This window comes from Rhinopithecus bieti, unplaced genomic scaffold (assembly GCF_001698545.2).
Source record: "Rhinopithecus bieti isolate Rb0 unplaced genomic scaffold, ASM169854v2 scaffold_27321, whole genome shotgun sequence".
Classification (NCBI taxonomy): Eukaryota; Metazoa; Chordata; class Mammalia; order Primates; family Cercopithecidae; genus Rhinopithecus; species Rhinopithecus bieti.
The window spans coordinates 450,813-471,656 of NW_016812353.1; the positions used below are offsets into that span (position 1 = coordinate 450,813).

At 40.7% G+C, this 20,844-nt stretch overlaps 1 protein-coding gene and 2 long non-coding RNA genes across 10 annotated transcripts in view; 1 reads left to right on the forward strand and 2 right to left on the reverse strand.

Moving 5' to 3' along the window:
* The window catches only part of CEP85L (centrosomal protein 85L), a 248,283-nt gene that overhangs the window by 123,815 nt on the left and 103,624 nt on the right, over positions 1–20,844 (forward strand). For all 7 annotated transcript variants that reach the window (XM_017895947.1, XM_017895948.1, XM_017895949.1 and 4 more), the window contains one exon: positions 19,905–20,692. In XM_017895947.1, coding sequence (XP_017751436.1) covers positions 19,905–20,692 — 788 coding nt within the window. The remainder of the gene's footprint in view (positions 1–19,904; positions 20,693–20,844) is intronic.
* LOC108544718 (uncharacterized) lies at positions 1,397–4,222 on the reverse strand. The gene is made up of 4 exons (XR_001889942.1): positions 4,070–4,222; positions 3,678–3,753; positions 2,528–2,597; positions 1,397–2,313 (listed from the first exon to the last, which is right to left on the reverse strand). It is a non-coding gene; the product is annotated as an uncharacterized LOC108544718 (long non-coding RNA).
* Positions 7,349–20,540, reverse strand: LOC108544717 (uncharacterized). 2 transcript variants are annotated; one of them, XR_001889940.1, is made up of 3 exons: positions 20,451–20,540; positions 9,084–9,311; positions 7,349–7,569 (listed from the first exon to the last, which is right to left on the reverse strand). It is a non-coding gene; the product is annotated as an uncharacterized LOC108544717 (long non-coding RNA). The 2 variants fall into 2 exon arrangements; XR_001889941.1 differs by lacking the exon at positions 20,451–20,540 and adding an exon at positions 18,218–18,294.

Sequence of the window (20,844 nt, forward strand, 5' to 3'; positions counted from 1 at the left end):
AGGCAGCACCGTCCATGTTAACTGGGCGGTCTGGCTGGAGGGATATTCAAAGGCAAACAGGTATTGAGAGTCAGGTGTAATGGTGTATAGTAGAAGGCATCCTTGAAATCTAGGACTGTAAACCATTTAGTTCCCTCAGGTATTTGAGTTAACAGGGTATAGGGATTAGGGACCACTGGATGGGTTGGAACTACAGCTCCATTAATGAGGCAAAGGTCCTGAACTAGGCTCCATTCCCCATTGGGTTTCTGCGTTCCTAATATTAGGGTGTTGCAGGGGCTGTTACAGGGTTTGAGGAGGCCCTGCATCTTTAGGTTATTAATAATGGCTTCTAGCCCTTTCCTAGCCTCTGGCCTTTGGGATAATATCTCTGGTTAGGAAAAGAAGATATCCTTAAGATAGATCTGGACTGGCCTAGCAGTTATAGCTCAACCTATTCTTCCTTAAGTTGCCCACACTTCCAAATTAATGTTAGCTTCCATCAGGTGGAGACAGAGTTTGTCCTGGGGCAGTAAAGATGCTGCAGGAGCCCATGCAAGCTAGAATGTATCTACCTAATAAAGGAGTGGGACTTTCAGGCATGATTTAAAAGGCATGTTTAAATAGTAAGTCTCCCCATCTGCAAAAGGGGTTGAGAAAAATATCAGGTTAGAGTTTTTCCTGATACACCCCTTATGCTAGTGCTCTGGGAAGAGGTGGGGCCTGAATTAGAGAGGAGGAGAAAGAGACTGGCTCCAGTATCCAGAAGGAGATCTACCTTCCTTCTTTCAATTTCCAGAATCCCTCAGGGCTCCTGTGCTGTAATGGCAGTCTGAGTCGCTGGAGCCGGGGGTTTAAGCCCTGGGACCTGTCAGTCCTACTGGACCATCTGTGAGACCGGTTCTGAACCCAATGACCTCTGCCTCTGGGGGCAGATCCATCTCCAGTGGTCTCCGCCACAGGCTGGACAGGGTCGAGGTGGCTTCGTCTTGCTGCCTGGGCATTCCTTCTTAAAATGCCCTGACTTGCCACATTGATAACAGCTAGTGGATGCACCTCAGGGATCCTGAACTTTACAAGCTTGCAACGCTACTAATAGAGCCTCTTCTTCACTTGTATTTCCTCTCCTTTTCTTGGACCTCCTCCTGATCCCTACTGTAAAAGACTGAAGTGGTTATTCTCAGGAGGTTCTCTAGGGTGCTATCTGGTCCTATAGCTTGTTTCTGTAGTTTCTTTCCAATATTGGGAGCTGACTGTGTAATAAACTTGTCCTTCAGGATTAACTGTCTCTCGACTGAATCAGGATAAAGAGGTGTGTTTTATTAGTGCCTCTCCTTAGCCTTTCCATAAAGGCTGTGGGATTCTCATCTGGTTTTGATCTATCATAGATAGAGTAATCGAGAGGTTTGGCCCTGGTTTTCCATAGGCTCTCTAATATGGACCTTAAGAAGTGCTTCCTTTTCTATTCATTTCCTGAGTTATTGGGGTTCCAATCAGGGTTATCTGCCAGAATTGCTTCCCTTCCTAGTGGGAGTGGAGTTTCCACTTATTCCTTACTTTCTTTGTCTCCTCTTTTTCTCCTTGGTCTGCTGTAGGAGGCATGTTGCTCATATGCATATTTTTCTGCTGCCTGTGGAACTCTGCCGGCTTTTCAGCCCCAGTGAGGGTCTGACTTAGCAGCAACATAACATCCCTCCATGTGAGATCAAACACCTGAGTTAAATTTTGAAAAATTTCTGTATACCTATTGGGGTCATCAGAAAATTGGGCCAAGTCTCTGTTTATCTGCGTAAGGTCCTGTAATGAGAAGGGAACTTGAACCCTCATGGCACCATTCCTGTCAGGCATTTCCTACAGAGGTAAGAGTGAAGCGGGGAGAGTGGGATATACTGGAGATAGTGGACCTGGAGGAGCTGATAGTATGATTAGAGGCGGACTGGAAGGATTGGGACATTCAATAGCTGTCTCAGATTGCTCCTCTAGAACCTGCTTTAGCTCTGGGGAACTATTCCCTGTGGCTGCTAAAAGAACTGGGTTGGTTGTACAGAACTTGTAAAGGTCTGGGCTGTTTCACAGGGCAAAGAAAGTCTATACATAGGGGATCTCAGTCCATTTGCCCTTCTGTTTGGAGAAAAGATCTAACTGTTGGATAATATTAAAATCAAGGCTCCCCCCGGCAGGCCGAGTTTGTCTGTCCCCAAGATAGTAAGAAGGCCATTCCCTTGTGCTATAGAATATGAGTCACTTTTTCCTCAAAGTCTCAGCGTTGAAGGAGTCCCAGTGGTTTAAAATACATTCCAGAGGAGTGCATGCTGAAGACGATCTGTTGCCCATCTAGACAGAGAAGTGAGAATAAAAGTGTCCTTTTAGTTTCCTTTTGGTGTATGACTCAGGGTGGAGAAGAAAACAGTAGGGGGCATTCCTCTATTTTCCCTCCCTGGTTCCTGGGTCCCGGCACCCAGTTAAATGTGCCGCCCGTGGCTGTAGGTGTGACCCTCCAAGCCGTGGCACCAGAGAAACTAGACTTTTGAGGCCTAGTCACACTCACCCAACTAGTCCTAGTCCTCTGCTTATTATTTCGCTTTGACCTCCTAGACTTGTGTGACCTGTGTGCCTCCCTAAAAAAAAAAAAAAAAAGGGATCTCAGGGAAAACTGTGTAATTGGGCAAGGCCCCAAGGATTATGCCAGATTCAACTCTATATCCTGCTATTATGGCCTGGGTTAAAGCGTTTACCCTTAGAAAAATGGTTCTAGTTAACTTCTGGACTTAAAATCCCCTTACTAATTAAGTACTGTCTCAGCTGGAGACAGAAAAGGTGACTTAAAGAAATGTAGGAACCAAATGGCCGTTTTCCTGCTGATGGAACAATATTGAGACTAAAATTTGGCTATGGAAGACATTTAATTCCTAACTGTTGAAAGCAGAATTTTCCCATTCCTGTAAGAGACTTAGAGCCTGATTTCTAGCAGTGCAAAAGGAAGCTGCGGTGTTAGCATTGAAAAAAAAAAAGTGCCTCGTAGAGGATTTTTGATTCCACTCGGTGGCACTGTTGGCTCAGAAATACTATGTGCTCCTCACACAAGTGGTAGAGAGACCTGGAAATGCCATGTGCTCTCCAGACCAAGGGGCTGAGAGAGAAACGCTCACTATCTGGGAGGAACCCTCTGTTCTAGAAGATTGCAATTGCATTCCACAGTTAAACTCCCAGTTACTAAATTCCCACACAGTCGACACACACAGAGAGAGTAAGAGACCGTGGATAGAAAAGGAAGGAAAGTTTCGTGACTGAATAGCTGAGGATTCTCTGCCAGCACCTGAAATGGGCTGTTGGACGCTGGGTCTAGTCCAGAGGCCTTTGAATCACACCAGGGTGTGCCCTGCCCAGATATGCTCAGTTGCCTCAGAACTTTTTCCAGCCTTGCGCAATGGCGAGGTCTCCCCATGAAAGGAAACTGGTTAGAAATATGGCTAACATTCCCAATGACCTGTGGGTATTGGGGGGTTCTCCATGTTCTTACCAGCAAGCCTCACATCTGAGTCTTTAGAACGGCAGCCAACGATAAATGTGTCTAACCAGCAGATGGATGCCTTTTGATTGATTTGATTTGATTTTAAAATAGAGGCCAAGAGCACCTTGGAATGATAGAACAGATTTTAAGCTCACTTTTATAATCACCACTCTAATGAATGTTGTACCTCGGATTCCCGGCCAGTGCACCGAAATGATATGACTCTGATGACTGGAGAGCAACACCAGGGTCCTTTTCTCATGCTGGTTTAAATAAAACGACATGGATATACGTGAAGTGGTTTTAAGGAACAGAGAGAGTTTAATAAATTGGCGAGAAAGAAGGAAGAGGCTCCCCCATACAGAGATAGAGGGAGGGGGGGCTCCAAGCTGAGAGAGGGAACCTTGAGTACAGCAGAAAACAGCCAGTTTAGGAGGCTGGAGGAGCTGGTGTCTGATTTCCTTAGGGCTCAGGAGATTGGGTTGACCAGGCATGTCATTCATGTAACCCACAAAAATCTGGCCCTCCCACCCTAACCTTTTAATATGCAAATGCAGGGCACCATGATGTTCTACAAACCTGGGGAGATGTGGGGGTGGCCACGATGCTAGGCACTTGTAGTGACAAGAAGAAAGTGGATATCGCCATATTGAGTGGACCCATTTTCTAATGGCTGGCATTTGCTTATCAAAGCTTGCTGGTCCGCCCTTCAAATCATTTTTCTGTGATGCAAGAAACATATCTGGAGCTGCCTTAAGAGAAAAAAAGTTTGCCAAGGACCCCTTGTCTTCTCTATCTGCCTAAAATAATTTCTTAATAACTCCTATAACATAGGGAGATTATTGACTCCATAGCTCTCCAAACAGTGCAGGTAGATTAAGGACAAGATTATCACTTATTATCTGTCCTATCATAAAGTAATAGTTTTATTTCTAAGAAACTTTATGTTTTCAAAACTTACATTCAAACTTACATATAGTTTGATTTGTAAAACTTTTTGTAGGAGAGAAGTAACACTTACGGCTCTCTACAGGTCAACTGCCTGATGAGACTTAATCTTAAATTGAAACTAGTGTGAGATGTCCAGAAAATAGTAGAGTTGAATGACATTTTAAAAGGCAGGCAAGAAAAAAATTCTATTTTTTTTTTTTTTGGTAAATAAAAAGGAGCTTTTTTTTTCCTGACCAGCTTCCTGCCCACCCCTGCCCCTTGACTGAATTGGAAAATATTTTACTTTTCATTGTTGACCTCTTTGAGCCATACATCAAATTGTTCTTTAAATTGGTAGTAATCTGGCTAGAGATCAGAATGCCTGTTTTTTTGTTTTTTTTAAAAAACAGCTTTTCAGCCAGGCATGGTGGCTCACACCTGTAATCCCAGCACCATGGGAAGCCAAGGCGGGCAGATTGCTTGAGCCTAAGAGTTCAAGACCAGCCTGAGTATCATGGTGAAACCATGTCTCCACAATAAATACAAATTCTAGGCAGGTGTTGTGGCACATGCCTGTAGTCCCAGCTACTTGGGGGGCTGAGATGGGAGTATTTCTTGAGCTCAGGAGGTTGAGGCTACAGTGAGCCAAGATTGCACCATTGCACACCAGCCTGGGTGAGAGAGGGAGACTTTGTCTCAAAAAAAACTCAAACAAAAAACCAATGTTAGAAAGAAGTGCTTGGTGCCGCAAAGAAGAAGTAGCACTCAGGCAAGAAGTTTTCTCAGCAAGGCAATTTACTTCTACAGAAGGGTGCTGCCTGCATCAGTCATGCTCACAAGAGCACACCTAACAAAGGAGAGAAGGGTTTTTATTCCTAACACAGTTCCTGTTTCTGTGTCCTTTCCCCATTGGCTGCGGTTGGACCAAACAATCTAAATTAACCCCACTGGCTAAGACTTAAACCTTTCTAAATATGGTGAACACACAGTTTGCTAAGAGAGGAGGTGAGGGAGAGACTGTCTGTTGCTACGGTGGGAGGAGTTGCCTACAGAACAAGTTCAAGGCGTGTTTCGACATGTATGGGTTCAACAGAGTTGTTCACAGAGTGACAGGTTTGCTAGTTACAGATTAAGCTGAGGAACAAGCGCTCATTACAGATCAAGCAGAAAGGGCTGTGTACAGAGCAAGAGACCAAGGGAACTTTGAAGAGGAACTTACTGTCCTTAACAATTTCACCCTCTTGATTTTATAGTTCTTCCCCTTCAAATTTGTTTAACATATTTTAGATTTGTTGTTCTTCTTGTTCGTTTAGGAGTAGGAACTTATTTGAGTAGGGTAGAGGAGAATCGAGAGGGGTTTTGGTGAGGGCTTTTTCTATAAGCCTTTGCACTAATCCACAAATACAAGCTATGATGCAGCAACCTACAAGAATGAGTACACCTGTAACAATTGCAAGGGGAGTAAAGGTTATGAATCCTTTCCATTTTCTAAACCATTTTTTTCCATGAGACTAGAGAAGAATTATAGAATTCTATTCTAGAATTTTTGGCTAATTCATTTGCTAGGGTGATAGGGCTCTGTAAGGCTTTTGTAATTGTTCCATTGGGTGCTGTGTTGTTAGTGATAAAAGCATTGGGCCCCAATTATGACACAGACCCCACCTTTTTAAGCTAATATTATGTTCAGGGCTATTCTCTTTTCCCAGGCCATCTGGCTGGTGAAGCCTAATTGTTCAGCTGTTCCTTTAATGGCATCCCTAGTATAACTGACAAACTGCTGTTGATTATGGTAAATGTAATTTATCCAGTTTACATTTTTCTTTATAGTTACCCACAAGAACAATATAGATTCAAATCCTTCAGCTATTTGCTTTTGGGCTTTAAATTCATTTGGCACCCCTTGTGGAACTCCAGTGACATCTATATAAATGTGAGGGTCAAAGGACCTGTGGGGGGTACTTCTTTTTTCACGATTGTCCTTTTTGCTTGGTTGATGAAATGCCAGAGTGAAAGGGATTGCCGATTGGATTAGAGCACAAGTGCTGCTCCAGTTACTTGGCAGAGTACCTAGTAGTGGTCTACTGCGGTACCACCATACATCCGCTAGGGGATGAACAAGGGCAGACTGATTGGTTAGCTCTTGAAAAGGCTTAGATTCACTGCATCCCGTTAGACTCCCAAGGAATGCCAAGTTTTCCCCTTGCTGTGAGAGACGTGAGATGAAATTGATATTTGTAGTAGGAGGTTGGATAGCCCTCGGGTCGACCTGCAGGGCTTTTCACTTCTGGGAATAGCAGCAAGAGGGTTTGACATGCCTTATTGTCCCAGGCCGTGGGATTTTGGAAGAGGGCTACCGTACAGTTAATGCCCAGTTGGTAAGAGGATCATCCAAGTGGAAAGGGGACAATTTGGGTTTCTGGCCTACCTGTCGCAAAAGCATAACATTTGCTTTTGTTTAGTGTACAGATGGAATATTTAACCCATTCCAGCCAAACATTTGCATCTTGGTACCGTGTTTCAATGGCTACGGTTGGCTTTAAATCTTTAATTTTTACAATGGGTAAGTACTGGGTTGCAATGATTAGATTGACAGTCACAGGGGGGTGGCCCCTTTGGTGAAGTGTAGGTATGGTTTTAGGGCAGTGCAACCCTGTGAGGAGGTCCAACCCTGATGTTTAGTAGTCCATAGGACATCTGCCCACTGAGAACATAACCCCCAATTGCCTAACTCTTCCTCTGAGAATTCGCACCATACACAAGACATGGGAATATTAACTCTTTCCCCAGAGGGGCAGAAGTACTTTTCTGCACAAGCTAACTGTCTTTGACTTTGGAGATCTCCACAAGGTAAGACTAGACAAGCATAGTTACATTAACAATAAGATATCCTTGAGTAGCTAAGGGGAGGAGAAAAAGACAAACCCGTTTGAATGTTACTTTTGAGGCTGTTGGTCCTGGAGTGATGGTCCATGACTTTGCCAGAGGTGGAGCCTTCTTCACTCGAGTGTGGTGGGTTCACCCTTTTTCGGCTTTCTGGACTGCTATTTCAGTTATTAGGAACACCAGGTAAGGTACTTCCCAGGTGGATTTGAGCTTTCCCTCTTTCCAACCTTTGACAAGGACGTAATCTCGCTAGGAGGCCTTGAGTCCTGAAGGAGGAAAGAGACAGACAGACCAAGGTCTTTTTGAGGAGGGCAGTTTGGATTCTTGGTAAGGCAATAGGAAGACAACTTGTCCATGGTAATCAGGTTTCCAGAATTAATTTGGTTAGGTGATTTTTTTAGAGTTTGATTCATTTTTTTCCCTACTTTCCCTGATGAGGACAGGTTCCAGGGAGTATGATATTCCTATTTTATTTCTAGTGCCTGGGTATATGTTCTAAGAGGGCTTTGACTACACTACTGGCTGTTGTCCTTGGGAAGGGGAGCGCTTCTACCCAGTGGGTAAGGTGGTCTACTATTACTAGTAAATACTTGAGGTGGCCTACTGGAGGCATTTCAGTATAGTCAACTTAGACTCTGGCATGGCCTTAACCCTGGATTTCTTCTCCCGGGAGGTTGATTTTTTTAGGGTTCGCTCATTAGTTTTTCTGCACACCGTGCAACTGTCCACTACTTACCTAGCGAAAGTGTGTATTCCTATGCACCCATAGACTCTAAGGACTGCATCACATACAGCTTGAGGACCCCAATGAGTTCCTTGATGAAGCTGAGACAATATTTCTGTCGAGGTTTAGACAACATTTCCCTTCCATCTGGTAATACCCACTTTCCTTCTGGGTTTTCTTCATCTCCTAATTTTTTTTGCATTTGCTTGAAGGGGAGGGAAGTTAGAGGTGTTTGGCAGGGGAAGGTGATCTAAAGGGTAAATAGTTTCTGGCTTGTCTTCTGTAGTTTTTAGGGGATATAGGATGACAGGCACCTGCCGCCAACACAGGGCATAATTTATTTCTTCCTGGGAAACAGGACTATTGTCATTGACATATTCTATTAAAAGTTGAGAAATCCAGTCCTCACTGGACTCAAACCTTGGCCAGAAAACTGAAGGCTTGAGAATAGGTTCTTTGGTTTAAATAAAGCAAAAATATTTTATTATTTGTTGCTTCTTTTTATGTTTGGTGCTTTCATTATCTCTCCAATATTTTAACATGAGACCTACAGAACTATCAGAGGGAATTATATTGTCTGTCTTTTCTTTTTTATTCCCTGCCTTGTCTGGGGTATTTCCCATCCTGAAAGTTTTAGGTGCTTCCTGAGTTTTCCTGAGTCAGTGGAGCTCAACCTCTCCTAATAGAAATTTCTTGCACCCTTTCTCTAGGGGCTCAACCCGAGTTTCCTGAGTGTGTGTGGGACTCAACCTCTCTTTACTAGAGATTTCTTGCACCTTTTCCCTGGAGGCTCACCCCCCCACCCCGCCAATTGGAGGTTTCTTGCAGGCCTTTGCTTTCGCTTCGTCCTCTGGCCACTTCCCTGGTAGGAATTTAGGTCAGTATAAACCCTCGACAGAAAAGCTACCCTAAGCCGTATCAGGTGACCACAGAACCATGGATTCGGACTCCACACTCGCTTCGCACTTAACTGTGTCTCATTCACACACTTTCAACCTCCAGGATGTCCTCAACACCAAGGAAGTACTTTGCTGCCTGCCCCCCGGCTTTTCTTACCTTGATCTGTGCACAGAGTTACCTCGTCACCGTGGTATCTGTACTGTAGGCTTTTTCTTCTTGTGTTGCTGAGAGTCTGGGTTTATTCTTCACGCCAGGTAGGTTCCAATTCCCTATCCCTGAGGCCACTGCAGTGAGGCAGCAGGACGCTTCTCATGAGAGGTGACTGGAGACTCTTCCCTGTAGCAGAATGGTATCCCGGGCGGGTTCTTCTTCTTCAGCTCCGTGCTGCAAAGAAGAACCATCTCTCAGGCAAAACGATTTCTTAGCAAGGCAATTTACTTCTGCAGAAGGGTGGTGCCAGCCTCAGTAATGATCACAAGAGCACATTGGAACAAAGGAGAGAAGGGTTTTTATCCCTAAGGCAGTTCCTGTTTCTGTGTCCTTTCCCCATTGGCTGGGGTTGGACCAAACAATCTAACCTGATTGGCTAAGACTTAAACTTTCAAACTATGGTGAGCATGCAATTTGCTAAGAGAGGAAGGGAGGGAGAGACTGTTGCTAAGGTGGGAAGAATTGCCTACAGAACAAGTTCAAGGAACGTTTGGACATGTCTGGGCCGACAAAGAGTTGTTTACAGAGTAAGAGGTTTGTTAGTTACAGATTGAGCTGAGGAACATGAGCTTATTACAGATGGAGTAGAGCTTATTACAAATGGAGCAGGAAGGGCTGCATACAGAGCAAGAGACCAAGGGAGCTTTGAAGAAGAACTTATTGTCCTTAACACCAGCTTTTCATCTTGTTTTATAAAAGCATATAAGAATAAATTTCTTAGTTTGTTATTAATGGTTGCTAAGAGACAGTGTACAAAAAGGACTTGGTATATTCCTATAATTATTTTAAATAAATAATTTTTTTCTGTCTGAAGATTTGAAATAGCTTCTCAAGATACAAATATGAAAATATAAAATAGTGAAGAAAACAAGGTTATTTGTAATTGTGGTTAGATCATAAAATGAGAACCAAGATTTACACAGACTTGCATACTATTGCTGTTATGTACAGTTGCTGAAAGAATAGGTCAATCACTTGCCTATGTGGAAACAAACAAAAGTGTCTCATTATCGAGATATAACAAATAAAAGCACAGGAAAGCATGCTTTTCATGATACAGATACCTGAGGTATAGTTCTCCTAATGTTCTTGACAATTATTTTTGTGTGATTATTTCTTGTAATTAGACTCTATGCAGATACCATAATACCAAAATAGGATTTAATTATTTTAGGTGTGCCTCTTGTATACATTTAGCTGGATTAAAAATATTTGGGCAATGCTTGTCTTTTAATGGCCTTTCACTTCCTGTGATGATTGTTATATGTTCATGCATTTTTTTCATGTATTTATCACCATATTGTGTGTTTTCTATTCTGCCTTTCTCAAGTTTTTTCTATCTTGCCTTCTTTTGGTTGACTCTTCTTTATGCCATTTCTTTTGTCTATTAGAAGTTATACACTACCTTTTTTTTTTTTTGGAGACGGAGTCTCGCTCTGTCGCCCAGGCTGGAGTGCAGTGGCCAGATCTCAGCTCACTGCAAACTCCACCTCCCGGGTTTACGCCATTCTCCTGCCTCAGCCTCCCGAGTAGCTGGGACTACAGGCGCCCGCCACCTCGCCCGGCTAGTTTTTTGTATTTTAGTAGAGACGGGGTTTCACCGTGTTAGCCAGGATGGTCTCGATCTCCTGACCTCATGATCCGCCCGTCTCGGCCTCCCAAAGTGCTGGGATTACAGGCTTGAGCCACCGCGCCCGGCCTATACACTACCTTTTAAAAAGTTAGCTTTATTTTGATGCAATTAATGTACCATATAGTTCGCCCATTTAAAGTATACAATTTTATGTTTTTCAATGTGTTCTCAGAATTATGCCATTACTATGATTTGAGTTTAGAACATTTTCATCCTGCCCCTAAAAGAAACCCATTAGCTGCTACTCCCAGACCTAAGCAACCACTAATCTTTCTGTCTCTATAGATTTCTTTTTTCTAGTCATTTCACATAAATGGAATAATCTATTATGTGGTCCTTTGTTACTAACTTCTTTCACACAGCTTAACGTTTTCGTTTTTTTTTTTTTTTTTTCTTTTGAGATGGAGTTTCACTCTTGTTGCCCACGCTGGAGTGTAATGGCGCTATCTGGGCTCTCTACAACCTCTGCCACTGGGTTCAAGCGGTTCTCCTGCCTCAGCCTCCCAGGTAGCTGGGATTACAAGCATGTGCTAACCATGCCTGGCTGATTTTGTATTTTTAATAGAGATGGAGGTTTCTCCATGTTGGTCAGGCTGATCTCGAACTCCCAACCTCATGTGATCTGGCTGCCTTGGCCTCCCAAAGTGCTGGGATTACAGGTGTGAACTGTAGCATGTATCAGTACTTCATTTTATTGCAAAATAATATACCATTATATGGGTAATCCCACATTTTACTTATCTGCTCATTGGTTGATGGAATTTTGGATTATTTCTACCTTTTTGTTCTTAAAAATAGTGCCTCTATGAATATTCTTGTATATGTTTTTGTGTGAACATATGTTTACATTTCTCTTGGGTATACACCTAGGAGTGGAATTGCTGGGTCATATGGTAACTCTGTGTTTAACTTTCTGAGGAACTACCAGATTGTTTCCTAAGGGGCTGAACCATTTTACATTCCTACCAGGAGCATATGAGGGTTCCAGTTTCTCCACATCCTTGCCAACATTTATCTGTCATTTTGAGTCTAGCCGTCCTAATGGATATGAGGGGGTATCTCATTGTGTGTGTGTGTGTGTGTGTGTGTTTTAATAAGGCACTTTAATATCATTGTGGCTTTGATTTGCATTTCTCTGATGACAAATGATGTTGAGCCTCTTTTCATGTGCTTTGTAAATAAGGCCATTTGCATATACTCTGTGGATAAATGTCTACTCATAATTTATGCCCATTTTTAAATTGGGTCATTTGTGTTTCTATTACAGAGTTTAAGGGTTCTTTATGTAATATTATATAAAAGTACCTATCAGATACAGGATTTGCTACAATTTTCTCCCATTTATGTGAGTTGTCTTTTAACTTTCTTGATGATATTATTTGCAACAAAAAATTTTTAAATTTTGGTGAAGTCTAACTTTATTTTCTTTTGTTTCTTGGGCTTTTGGTGTTGTACCTAAGAAACTATTGCCTAACTCAAGGTCGTGAAGATTTCTTCTATGAATTTTATTTAGTTTCTTCTAAGAGTTTTGTAGTTTTAGCTGTTACATTTAGGGCTATTGATTCATTTGAATTAATATTCATGGGTACTATGAAATAGGGGTCTAACTTTATTCTTTTGCCTGTGACTACCCACCATACACCATCTCTATTTATCTTCTGGTTTTTAATGTAGAGATTTATAATATATACCCATAACTTGACTATCTATCTATAATGGTAATCAGAATCTTTATTCTCTTCTGGTAAATACGAGGACTATAAAATGTTGGAATGCCAGCCACCCCTGTTGTGAGTTATATGTCATGGTTGCTAAGTATATATATTTTTTATTTTACCCACATGTTGGATACTGATTTTATTGTTACTGTTTTTTTAGACTTTTAATCACAAGTTTACCATTTCTCTCTTTGCTCTTCCTTTTTTCAACTCAGAATTCATTATTCTTTATTCTGAAATAAACTCAAGGAACTTTAGCAGTTCTTTCAGTGAGTCTGCAAATTCTGTTTTTGCTTAGCTGAAAATATATTTTTCTATCGGGAAAGGCAGTTTAGTTTCCCTGCAAAAACAGTTTTTGGATGTCAGTTGTTTACTCCACTCTTTGAAGATATTAGTCCACTGTGTTCTGGATTCCATTGTTGCTGTTGAGAAGTTGACTATCGTTGATAGTTGTTTTGTGAATAGTTTGCCCTTTCTCCATGGTTCACCGCTTCTCATTGTCTGATGTTTTGTTTCATCATAAGCTTTAGTCCTGCTCTGCAGCTGTGAAATTGTAAGCCCTTAGCGGAAGATCTGATTTGTATTTTTTTTTTTTTTCAGATGGAGTATCGCTCTTGTTACCCAGGCTGGAGTGCAGTGGCGCAATCTCGGCTCACTGCAACCTCAGCCTCCTGGGTTCAAGTGATTCTCCTGCCTCAGCCTCCCTAGTAGCTGAGATTACAGGCGCACGCCACTATGCCTGGCTAATTTTTTTATTTTTTTATTTTTATTTTTATTTATTTATTTATTTATTTTGAGACGGAGTCTCGCTCTGTCACCCGGGCTGGAGTGCAGTGGCCGGATCTCAGCTCACTGCAAGCTCCGCCTCCCGGGTTTATGCCATTCTCCTGCCTCAGCCTCCCGAGTAGCTGGGACTACAGGCGCCAGCCACCTTGCCTGGCTAGCTTTTTGTATTTTTTAGTAGAGATGGGGTTTCACCGTGTTAGCCAGGATGGTCTCGAACTCCTGACCTCGTGATCCGCCCGTCTCGGCCTCCCAAAGTGCTGGGATTACAGGCTTGAGCCACCGCTCCCGGCCCATTTTTTTTTATTTTTAGTAGAAATGTGTTTTACCATGTTAGCCAGTCTGGTCTCTTAACTCCTGACCTCAGGTGATCCGCCCGCCTTGGCCTCCCAAAGTGCTGGGATTACAGGCATGAGCCACCATGCCCGGCCTCATATTTTTATTGAGATTAATATATTTGTATTGTCTTTTCTACATAGCATAATGCCTTGTACATAATACATTCCTAAGAGACTCTTCAGATGACTAATTATATAGCCCCGTTCCTAGCAGTGTGTGGTTTAGAATATTAAAATATATTTACCTAAAAATATGGAGAATACTTTGAACTGTTTATTTATTTATTTGAGACACAGTCTTGCTCTGTCTCCAGATTGGAGTGCAATGGCACGATCTCGGCTCACTGCAACCTCTGCCTCCCGGATTCAAGTGAATCTCCTGTCTCAGCCTCCCAAGTAGCTGGGACTACAGGCGACCACCACGACACCCCACTAATTTTTTTTTTTGTTTTAAAGTAGAGACAGGGTTTCACGATGTTGGTCAGGATGGTCTTGATCTTTTGACCTCGTGACCTGGCAACTTTGGCCTCCCAAAGTGCTGGGAATACAGTCATTTTTTTTTTTTTTTTTTTAAAGAATGGGTTACATGTAGCATAAAATGTTTTGTTTTCTTTTTTCTTTTCTACGTAACATGGTATGATCATGGCATTAGCAGGAAGAGAAAAAACTCATTGTGTTGTATAAAAATTATTGCCTGGGCTGGGAGTGGTGGCTCATGCCTGTAATCCCAGCACTTTGGGAGGCCAAGGTGGGTAGATCACATGAGGTTGGGAGTTCGAGACCAGCCTGACCGACATGGAGAAACCCCGTCTCCACTAAAAATACAAGGTTACCAGGTGTGGTGGTGCATGCCTGTAATCCTAGCTACACAGGAGGCTGAGGCAGGAGAATCGCTTGAACTTGGGAGGCAGAGGTTGTGGTGAGCTGAGATCGTGCCTTTGCACTCCCGCCTGGGCAACAAGAGTGAAACTCTGTCTCAAACAAAACAAAATTGCCTTTGTGGTTAAATAAAAAAGTTTTTTAAAAATAAAATATTTGTTATAATATTTTATGTTGACTGATAAATATATGAAAATGTTATTTTAAATCAATGTTTTGATACAGGGTTGTATAGTTTAATGATTATTTTTTAAACTGTGAAGACTCATGATTTATTGCTATAATATAGATCTGGAGGGTGGGAGGGAGTGGTCTTTTTTGGCATTTAATTCTTTATTACTACCAGAAGGATAGAGCAGAGAGAGAGTGAGAGAGACACCATCTCTGTATATAAGAGAAGATAGAGTCAATGTTTTCATTTAATACCAGATGAGAATAACATGACAGTGAAACAGAAGATTGAGTTTTTGTCTGGAATTGAGAAATATTTTGTCTTAAATATAACTCACTTGCATTATCAGGTTATAGCAATGTCCCTTTCTTATATTCTGGCCTTTAAAACTTAAATCTGTCTGAAACCATTAGCTCATCTGTGCCTACTGTCAAAGCTGTAAACCACATTCTTGAGTTTTTAAAAGGACTACCTTCTGTTGGTTTCAGATATCACTGTTGTAACTTAGATGTGGGCTAGATACTGTAGTAATAACTTGCATTTGGGATTTGTGGCTACAATTAGGTAGCCTAATCAAGCACATTAGGAATTGCATTATATCTACCTCTAATTAACTGTGTTTCCTTAGGGCAAAATAACATTTTTAAGTGTTGAAATTGTTAAAGTTAACATTTTCTGGACTCATTTCTGTCTAAGATATAATGATGACCCCTTTCCCACCTAGATACTCATACTGGGGGAAAATATTTAATTCTTTGTTCATGTATTCTTAAATATTTAATTTTAAAATTTTAATTATTATGTTTAATTCTCTTATAAATACTAAATATTTAATTCTTTCAAATATTCTTTTTTCATTTATGTGTTATATGTGCATGTGTGTTTATGTGCATATGCATGTCAGTAGACAGAGCTTTGATCCTTAGTTTTGACAGTAATGAATTCTGAATGTCACAGTTAATCAGATTTTACACTAGAACTTAGATACTGATTATGGTTGAACTTGGGATATTTAAGCTTAAAGACTTCAGAACTGGAATCAGACCCATATGGAATGATGTTATAGTAAATGAAGCAGCAGAATCACTTATTTGAAGTGGTATTTCCTAGGCCCTTCTCTACTTTTACTGGATCATAATCTCTTGGAGTAGGGCATCAGCTCTCAGGCAACTTTTTTAATGCTAAGATTTGAGAATTTGAAATAAGGGAATTTTAGGAATAAATGCTATATTCAGTATAATAGTCCATGGACAGCATATATCAACTGCTTTCAGATTTAGGGAATAAACACTAGTCTGATGTGAAATTGATTTTTCACTCATTGCTGATTTTTCTTTGCATTTGGAAAGTACTGAGTTAGTAAAGTCAGGTTGGAAAGTAGCACATTATTGGATACAAGAAGCAGCCAAACTGGGTCTTACAGTATTCCGCTGTGACATGAAAAGTGAGAAAATTACCTATTTATATTATTCATACTTTAGAAGTATTTTAAACTCTTCGAGGTCACAGAACAACAGAATACCTGTGCAGAAGTTTGACCCCATGGTCAAGTTATATTCCTTGGAAAACAATTAAAATAAGACATTGTATAAAGTAAAATGTGGAAGTAGTTTTCTCCTTTTGCCCCCTTTCCACTATGTAGAGGTTACCTTTGTTTATTAAGTTTTGTGTGTATTCTTTCGGATCTTTTCTCTGCACATTTCTACATATCTACATATGTGTGTTCACGTATGTGTATTCATATTTTAAACAGTGATATGTACATATTGCCTCTCTTTTTCCAAAGACTATAACAGTTTACGTTCCCATCACTGTAGTATATTTGCAGCCTTTAATAGTTTTCTGAGTATGATAATGTACCTTTACTATTAGTGAGTTTGAGGATTTTTTAAAATATATATATATTCTCTAGTTGTGTTTCTTGTTTGTTGATTTGCTTATTGATTTTTTTTTTTTTGGCCTATTTTAAAATTGAGTTGCTAGGGCTTTTTGTTGTTGTTGTTGTTGTTGTTGATTTGTTGGAGCTCTTTATATGTATGGGTATTTATCCTTTGTTTGTTACATTGAAATTCACATTTACTTGTAGCTTTTAAATGACATAATAATAACATTTTGCTTTCTGCCAGGAATTCTTCTATATATTTTATGTGTTTTGGTTTAATTCTCACTGTTGTCATCTCCATTTTATGGAGGAGGTAACTGTTAAATAACATGTTTGAGCACGCATAACTACTGAGTGATAGAGCCAGAATTTGAATCTAAAAAGGCTCTATATTTTACTTTTTTTTTTTTTTTTTGAGACAGAGTCTAGCTTTGTCACCCAGGCTGCAGTGCAGTGGCATGATCTCTGCTTACTGCAATCTCCATCTCCAGGAACTTTGAACCTCCAGGTTCAAGCCATTCTCTTGCCACAACCTCCCGTGTAGCTGGGATTTACAGGCGCCCGCCACCACACCTGGCTAAGTTTTGTATTTTCAGTAGAGATAGAGTTTCATTATTGTTGGTGAAGGTGTTCTTGAACTCCTGACCTCTAAGTAATCTACCTGCCTTGGCCTTCCAAATTGCTGGAATTACAGGCGTGAGCCACTGCACCCAGCCCTATATTTTACTCTATGAAATCAAAACTGTTTTACTTAACCTTTGCTCTGTATTTTTATCTGCAACTTGATACAAGACTAATTTTTTATTTTTTTAAGATATCTTTTAGAGGCTCTGATTATTTTAGTATAAGTACTCCCTTAGTAATATTAATAAAAATATATGTAAGATATATATAATGCTATAATATGTGAATACAAATGTTCCATAAACTTTTGGGGATGTCCTATTTCTATTTAGAACCAACCCTCAGTAGCATATTCCCCTTTATTTTCTTGTTCTCCTGATTACCAGAATAGTCTGTTAATCACTGTGTTTGCCAGTTGTTTTGCTTTAATCCATTGGCGACTCTGCTGTCAGAATAATCAGTCATTTTAAATACAATTTTGATCATATCATTCACTCCCTTGTTTGGAAACTCAGTGATACCATGTTTCATGCTGAATGAAGGCCAGGCTCTTTACTTACAGAGCATTTGAAGATGTGTGTAATTCTGCTTCACCTTTACCTATCCGTTACCTTGACAACTTTCCTTGGTACTTTTAACTCCATACTGTAGATACATGGATTTATTTTTCTTCTTATACAGCCACATTCTTTTGGCTTCATGATTGGATAATTTAGTGTTTTCAATTAGCAGAAGTTGTTTACAGGCTGGTTGAGCACATAGGAAATTTACTTAAGGATATTTGGTGCTTCCTGAAGGAATTTTTAGGAAGGTTGGAGAACCAGTCTTAAGGATAAGCTTCCAAATAATATACCTCAAGTCATATATGAGAACTGTCAGTCTTCTGTCACCAAGCTGCCTAGCTGCTGCCAGTGGGATAGAAATTTTGATTCTGCAGCCACTGTGGGGCCACGTCTGTCACTGCTGTTGTGGAAAGGTGATGCCTCTGCTGTTGCCTATACCACCCAAAAATGGTAGCTCCACACCGAGTCCATTTTATCATGTGACTTACTTCCAAAACCGCAGTTTTGTGCTGCTGCCTCTGAATGTCTGCATCGTAGTTGCAGGGTATACTGGGATTTTGAGGTCTGAAATATATTTTGGGAGGGATGGAGTCAGTAATGTGAGAATTTTCCTGAATGCAGGAAGTTTCTTTAGAAGCTGATAGGCAGTCTTGAATATGATATCCCCTACAATGCTTTTGCTCATATTCCTTCATTTGTAATGTTTTTCCCTTTTCATGTCCAAGTTAACAAAATCTGTGCCAAGACCCACTGGAATTTTATTTTTTGAGTTGGTCTACCTGGTTCGTTTAATCTGAATTTTCTTACAACTTTATCAACATAAATTTTTCCATAAGACACTTTTAAGAGAATACAAGTAATAAGTATCTTCTGGTGTAAGAGTCGATCAGTGTGGGGAGATACAGAATAAATTGCAAAGGTCTCCATCACTCACTTCCTCCCCACACACCAATTTAAATTGCTACCCCCTTTCTAGATATCCCTTGATTATAAAAGTATAGTCTTTGGTTTTAATTTGATATATATGATGATAACATGGCACTTGATGGTGAATTTATTGAGTATTTAAACCCTTATTTATCTTTCAGCCTTTCATTTAGTCTATTGAAACTATTCATTTGTATAGAAGAGTGTGATGTGAGGGCCTGACCTAAGGTAATAGAAATTCAGCTATTTTGGAGGTAAAAATATACAACTTGGGGATTTAGTAAATATAAAGAGAAAGGAATCAAAGTAGACTCTAAGGTTCTAGCTTGGGTGAATATAAATATATATATACACACATATATTCATACATATGTATACACACACACATATATATATGCCATTAAATGATACTGGAAGTGAACCCTTTGGGACTATTTTTCATTATTGAAGGAGCACCTTTACTCATATTTCTCATTTCAATTAGAGTTTGGGGAGGTTCTAAAATGTTCAGATCTGGCATAGATTTTCACAGTTCAGGAAAGACACTGAAAATACCATTTTCCGACAAAGTTGTGTCTGAGACTTCATTGCTGGATTATGAATAAGACCTCTCAGTAAGGAGTTGGATTTTTCCTTTTAAAGATACAATACTTTAATTAGGTAAATATAAACCTATTTTAAATAACTTTTCACCTGTAAGTACAGTAGATGATAAAAGGCTGTATACTTTATTATGTATCCATATTTGGAAAATCCAATTTGAAAGTATGTTGACTTGTTTCGGGTAAAAGGATAATAGTAATTTACTCATTTTGAGGAAGTCTTTTTGAAAAGCTTGTGCTGGACTGGGCACGGTGACTCATGCCTGTAATCCCAGCACTTTGGGAGGTTGAGGCGGGCAGATCACCTTAGGTCAGGAGTTGGAGACCAGCCTGCCCAACATGGCAAAGCCCCATCTCTACTAAAAATACAAAAAATTAGCTGGGCGTGCTGGTGGGCGCCCGGAATCCCAGCTACTTGGGAGGCTGAGGCAGGAGAATCGCTTGAACTCAGGAGGCGGAGGTTGCAGTGGGCTGAGATCTTGCCACTGCACTCCAGCCTGGGCGACGAGCTAAAACTGCGTCTCAAAAAAAAAAAAAGCTCATGGTATGAAACCAGGTTCAGATTTTTCTTTTGGCATTTTGCATTTTGCCTCATTCTCTTTTGTCTGTTAATTTTAACTAATTTGACCATCTTTTTTCTTTCCAGATCATTCAACTTCAAGTGGCACATTATCTTTTAAACCTAGTCAATCATTGATTACTCTTCCTACTGCCCATGTGATGCCGTCTAATTCCAGCGCTTCAATTTCCAAACTTAGGGAGTCCTTGACACCAGATGGCTCAAAATGGAGTACAAGCCTCGTGCAAACATTGGGAAACCACAGTAGGGGGGAGCAGGACTCTTCACTAGACATGAAGGACTTCCGGCCACTTCGGAAATGGTCATCTTTATCCAAACTCACTGCCCCGGATAACTGTGGCCAGGGTGGCACTGTATGCAGAGAAGAGTCAAGGAATGGTTTGGAGAAGATAGGGAGGGCTAAGGCTTTAACATCACAACTGAGGACAGTTGGGCCTAGCTGTTTACATGATAGTATGGAGATGCTTAAGTTAGAGGACAAGGAAATAAATAAAAAACGGTCATCAACTCTGGACTGCAAATATAAATTTGAGAGCTGTAGCAAGGAGGACTTTAGAGCCTCTTCCTCAACTCTTAGGAGACAGACTGTAGACATGACCTATAGTGCCTTACCTGAAAGCAAGCCCATTATGACAAGCTCAGAGGCTTTTGAACCTCCAAAATATTTATTGCTTGGTCAGCAGGCAGTAGGTGGAGTTCCCATTCAGCCTTCCGTAAGGACTCAGATGTGGCTTACAGAGCAGCTGCGGACAAATCCTTTGGAAGGTAGAAATACAGAGGATTCTTACAGTTTAGCTCCTTGGCAACAGCAGCAAATTGAAGACTTTCGACAAGGAAGTGAAACACCAATGCAGGTAAGGCTCAAAATCTAGTGTTTGCTTCCCTCCAGTGGATGTTGTGAGTACAGTAGCACACTTGCAACAAGCATATGACAAGTGTCCACAGATTGTTTTGCTTTTCCTTTTTCCTGCAAGTTAATCGGCAGAAATGTTACAAACCTGAAAAG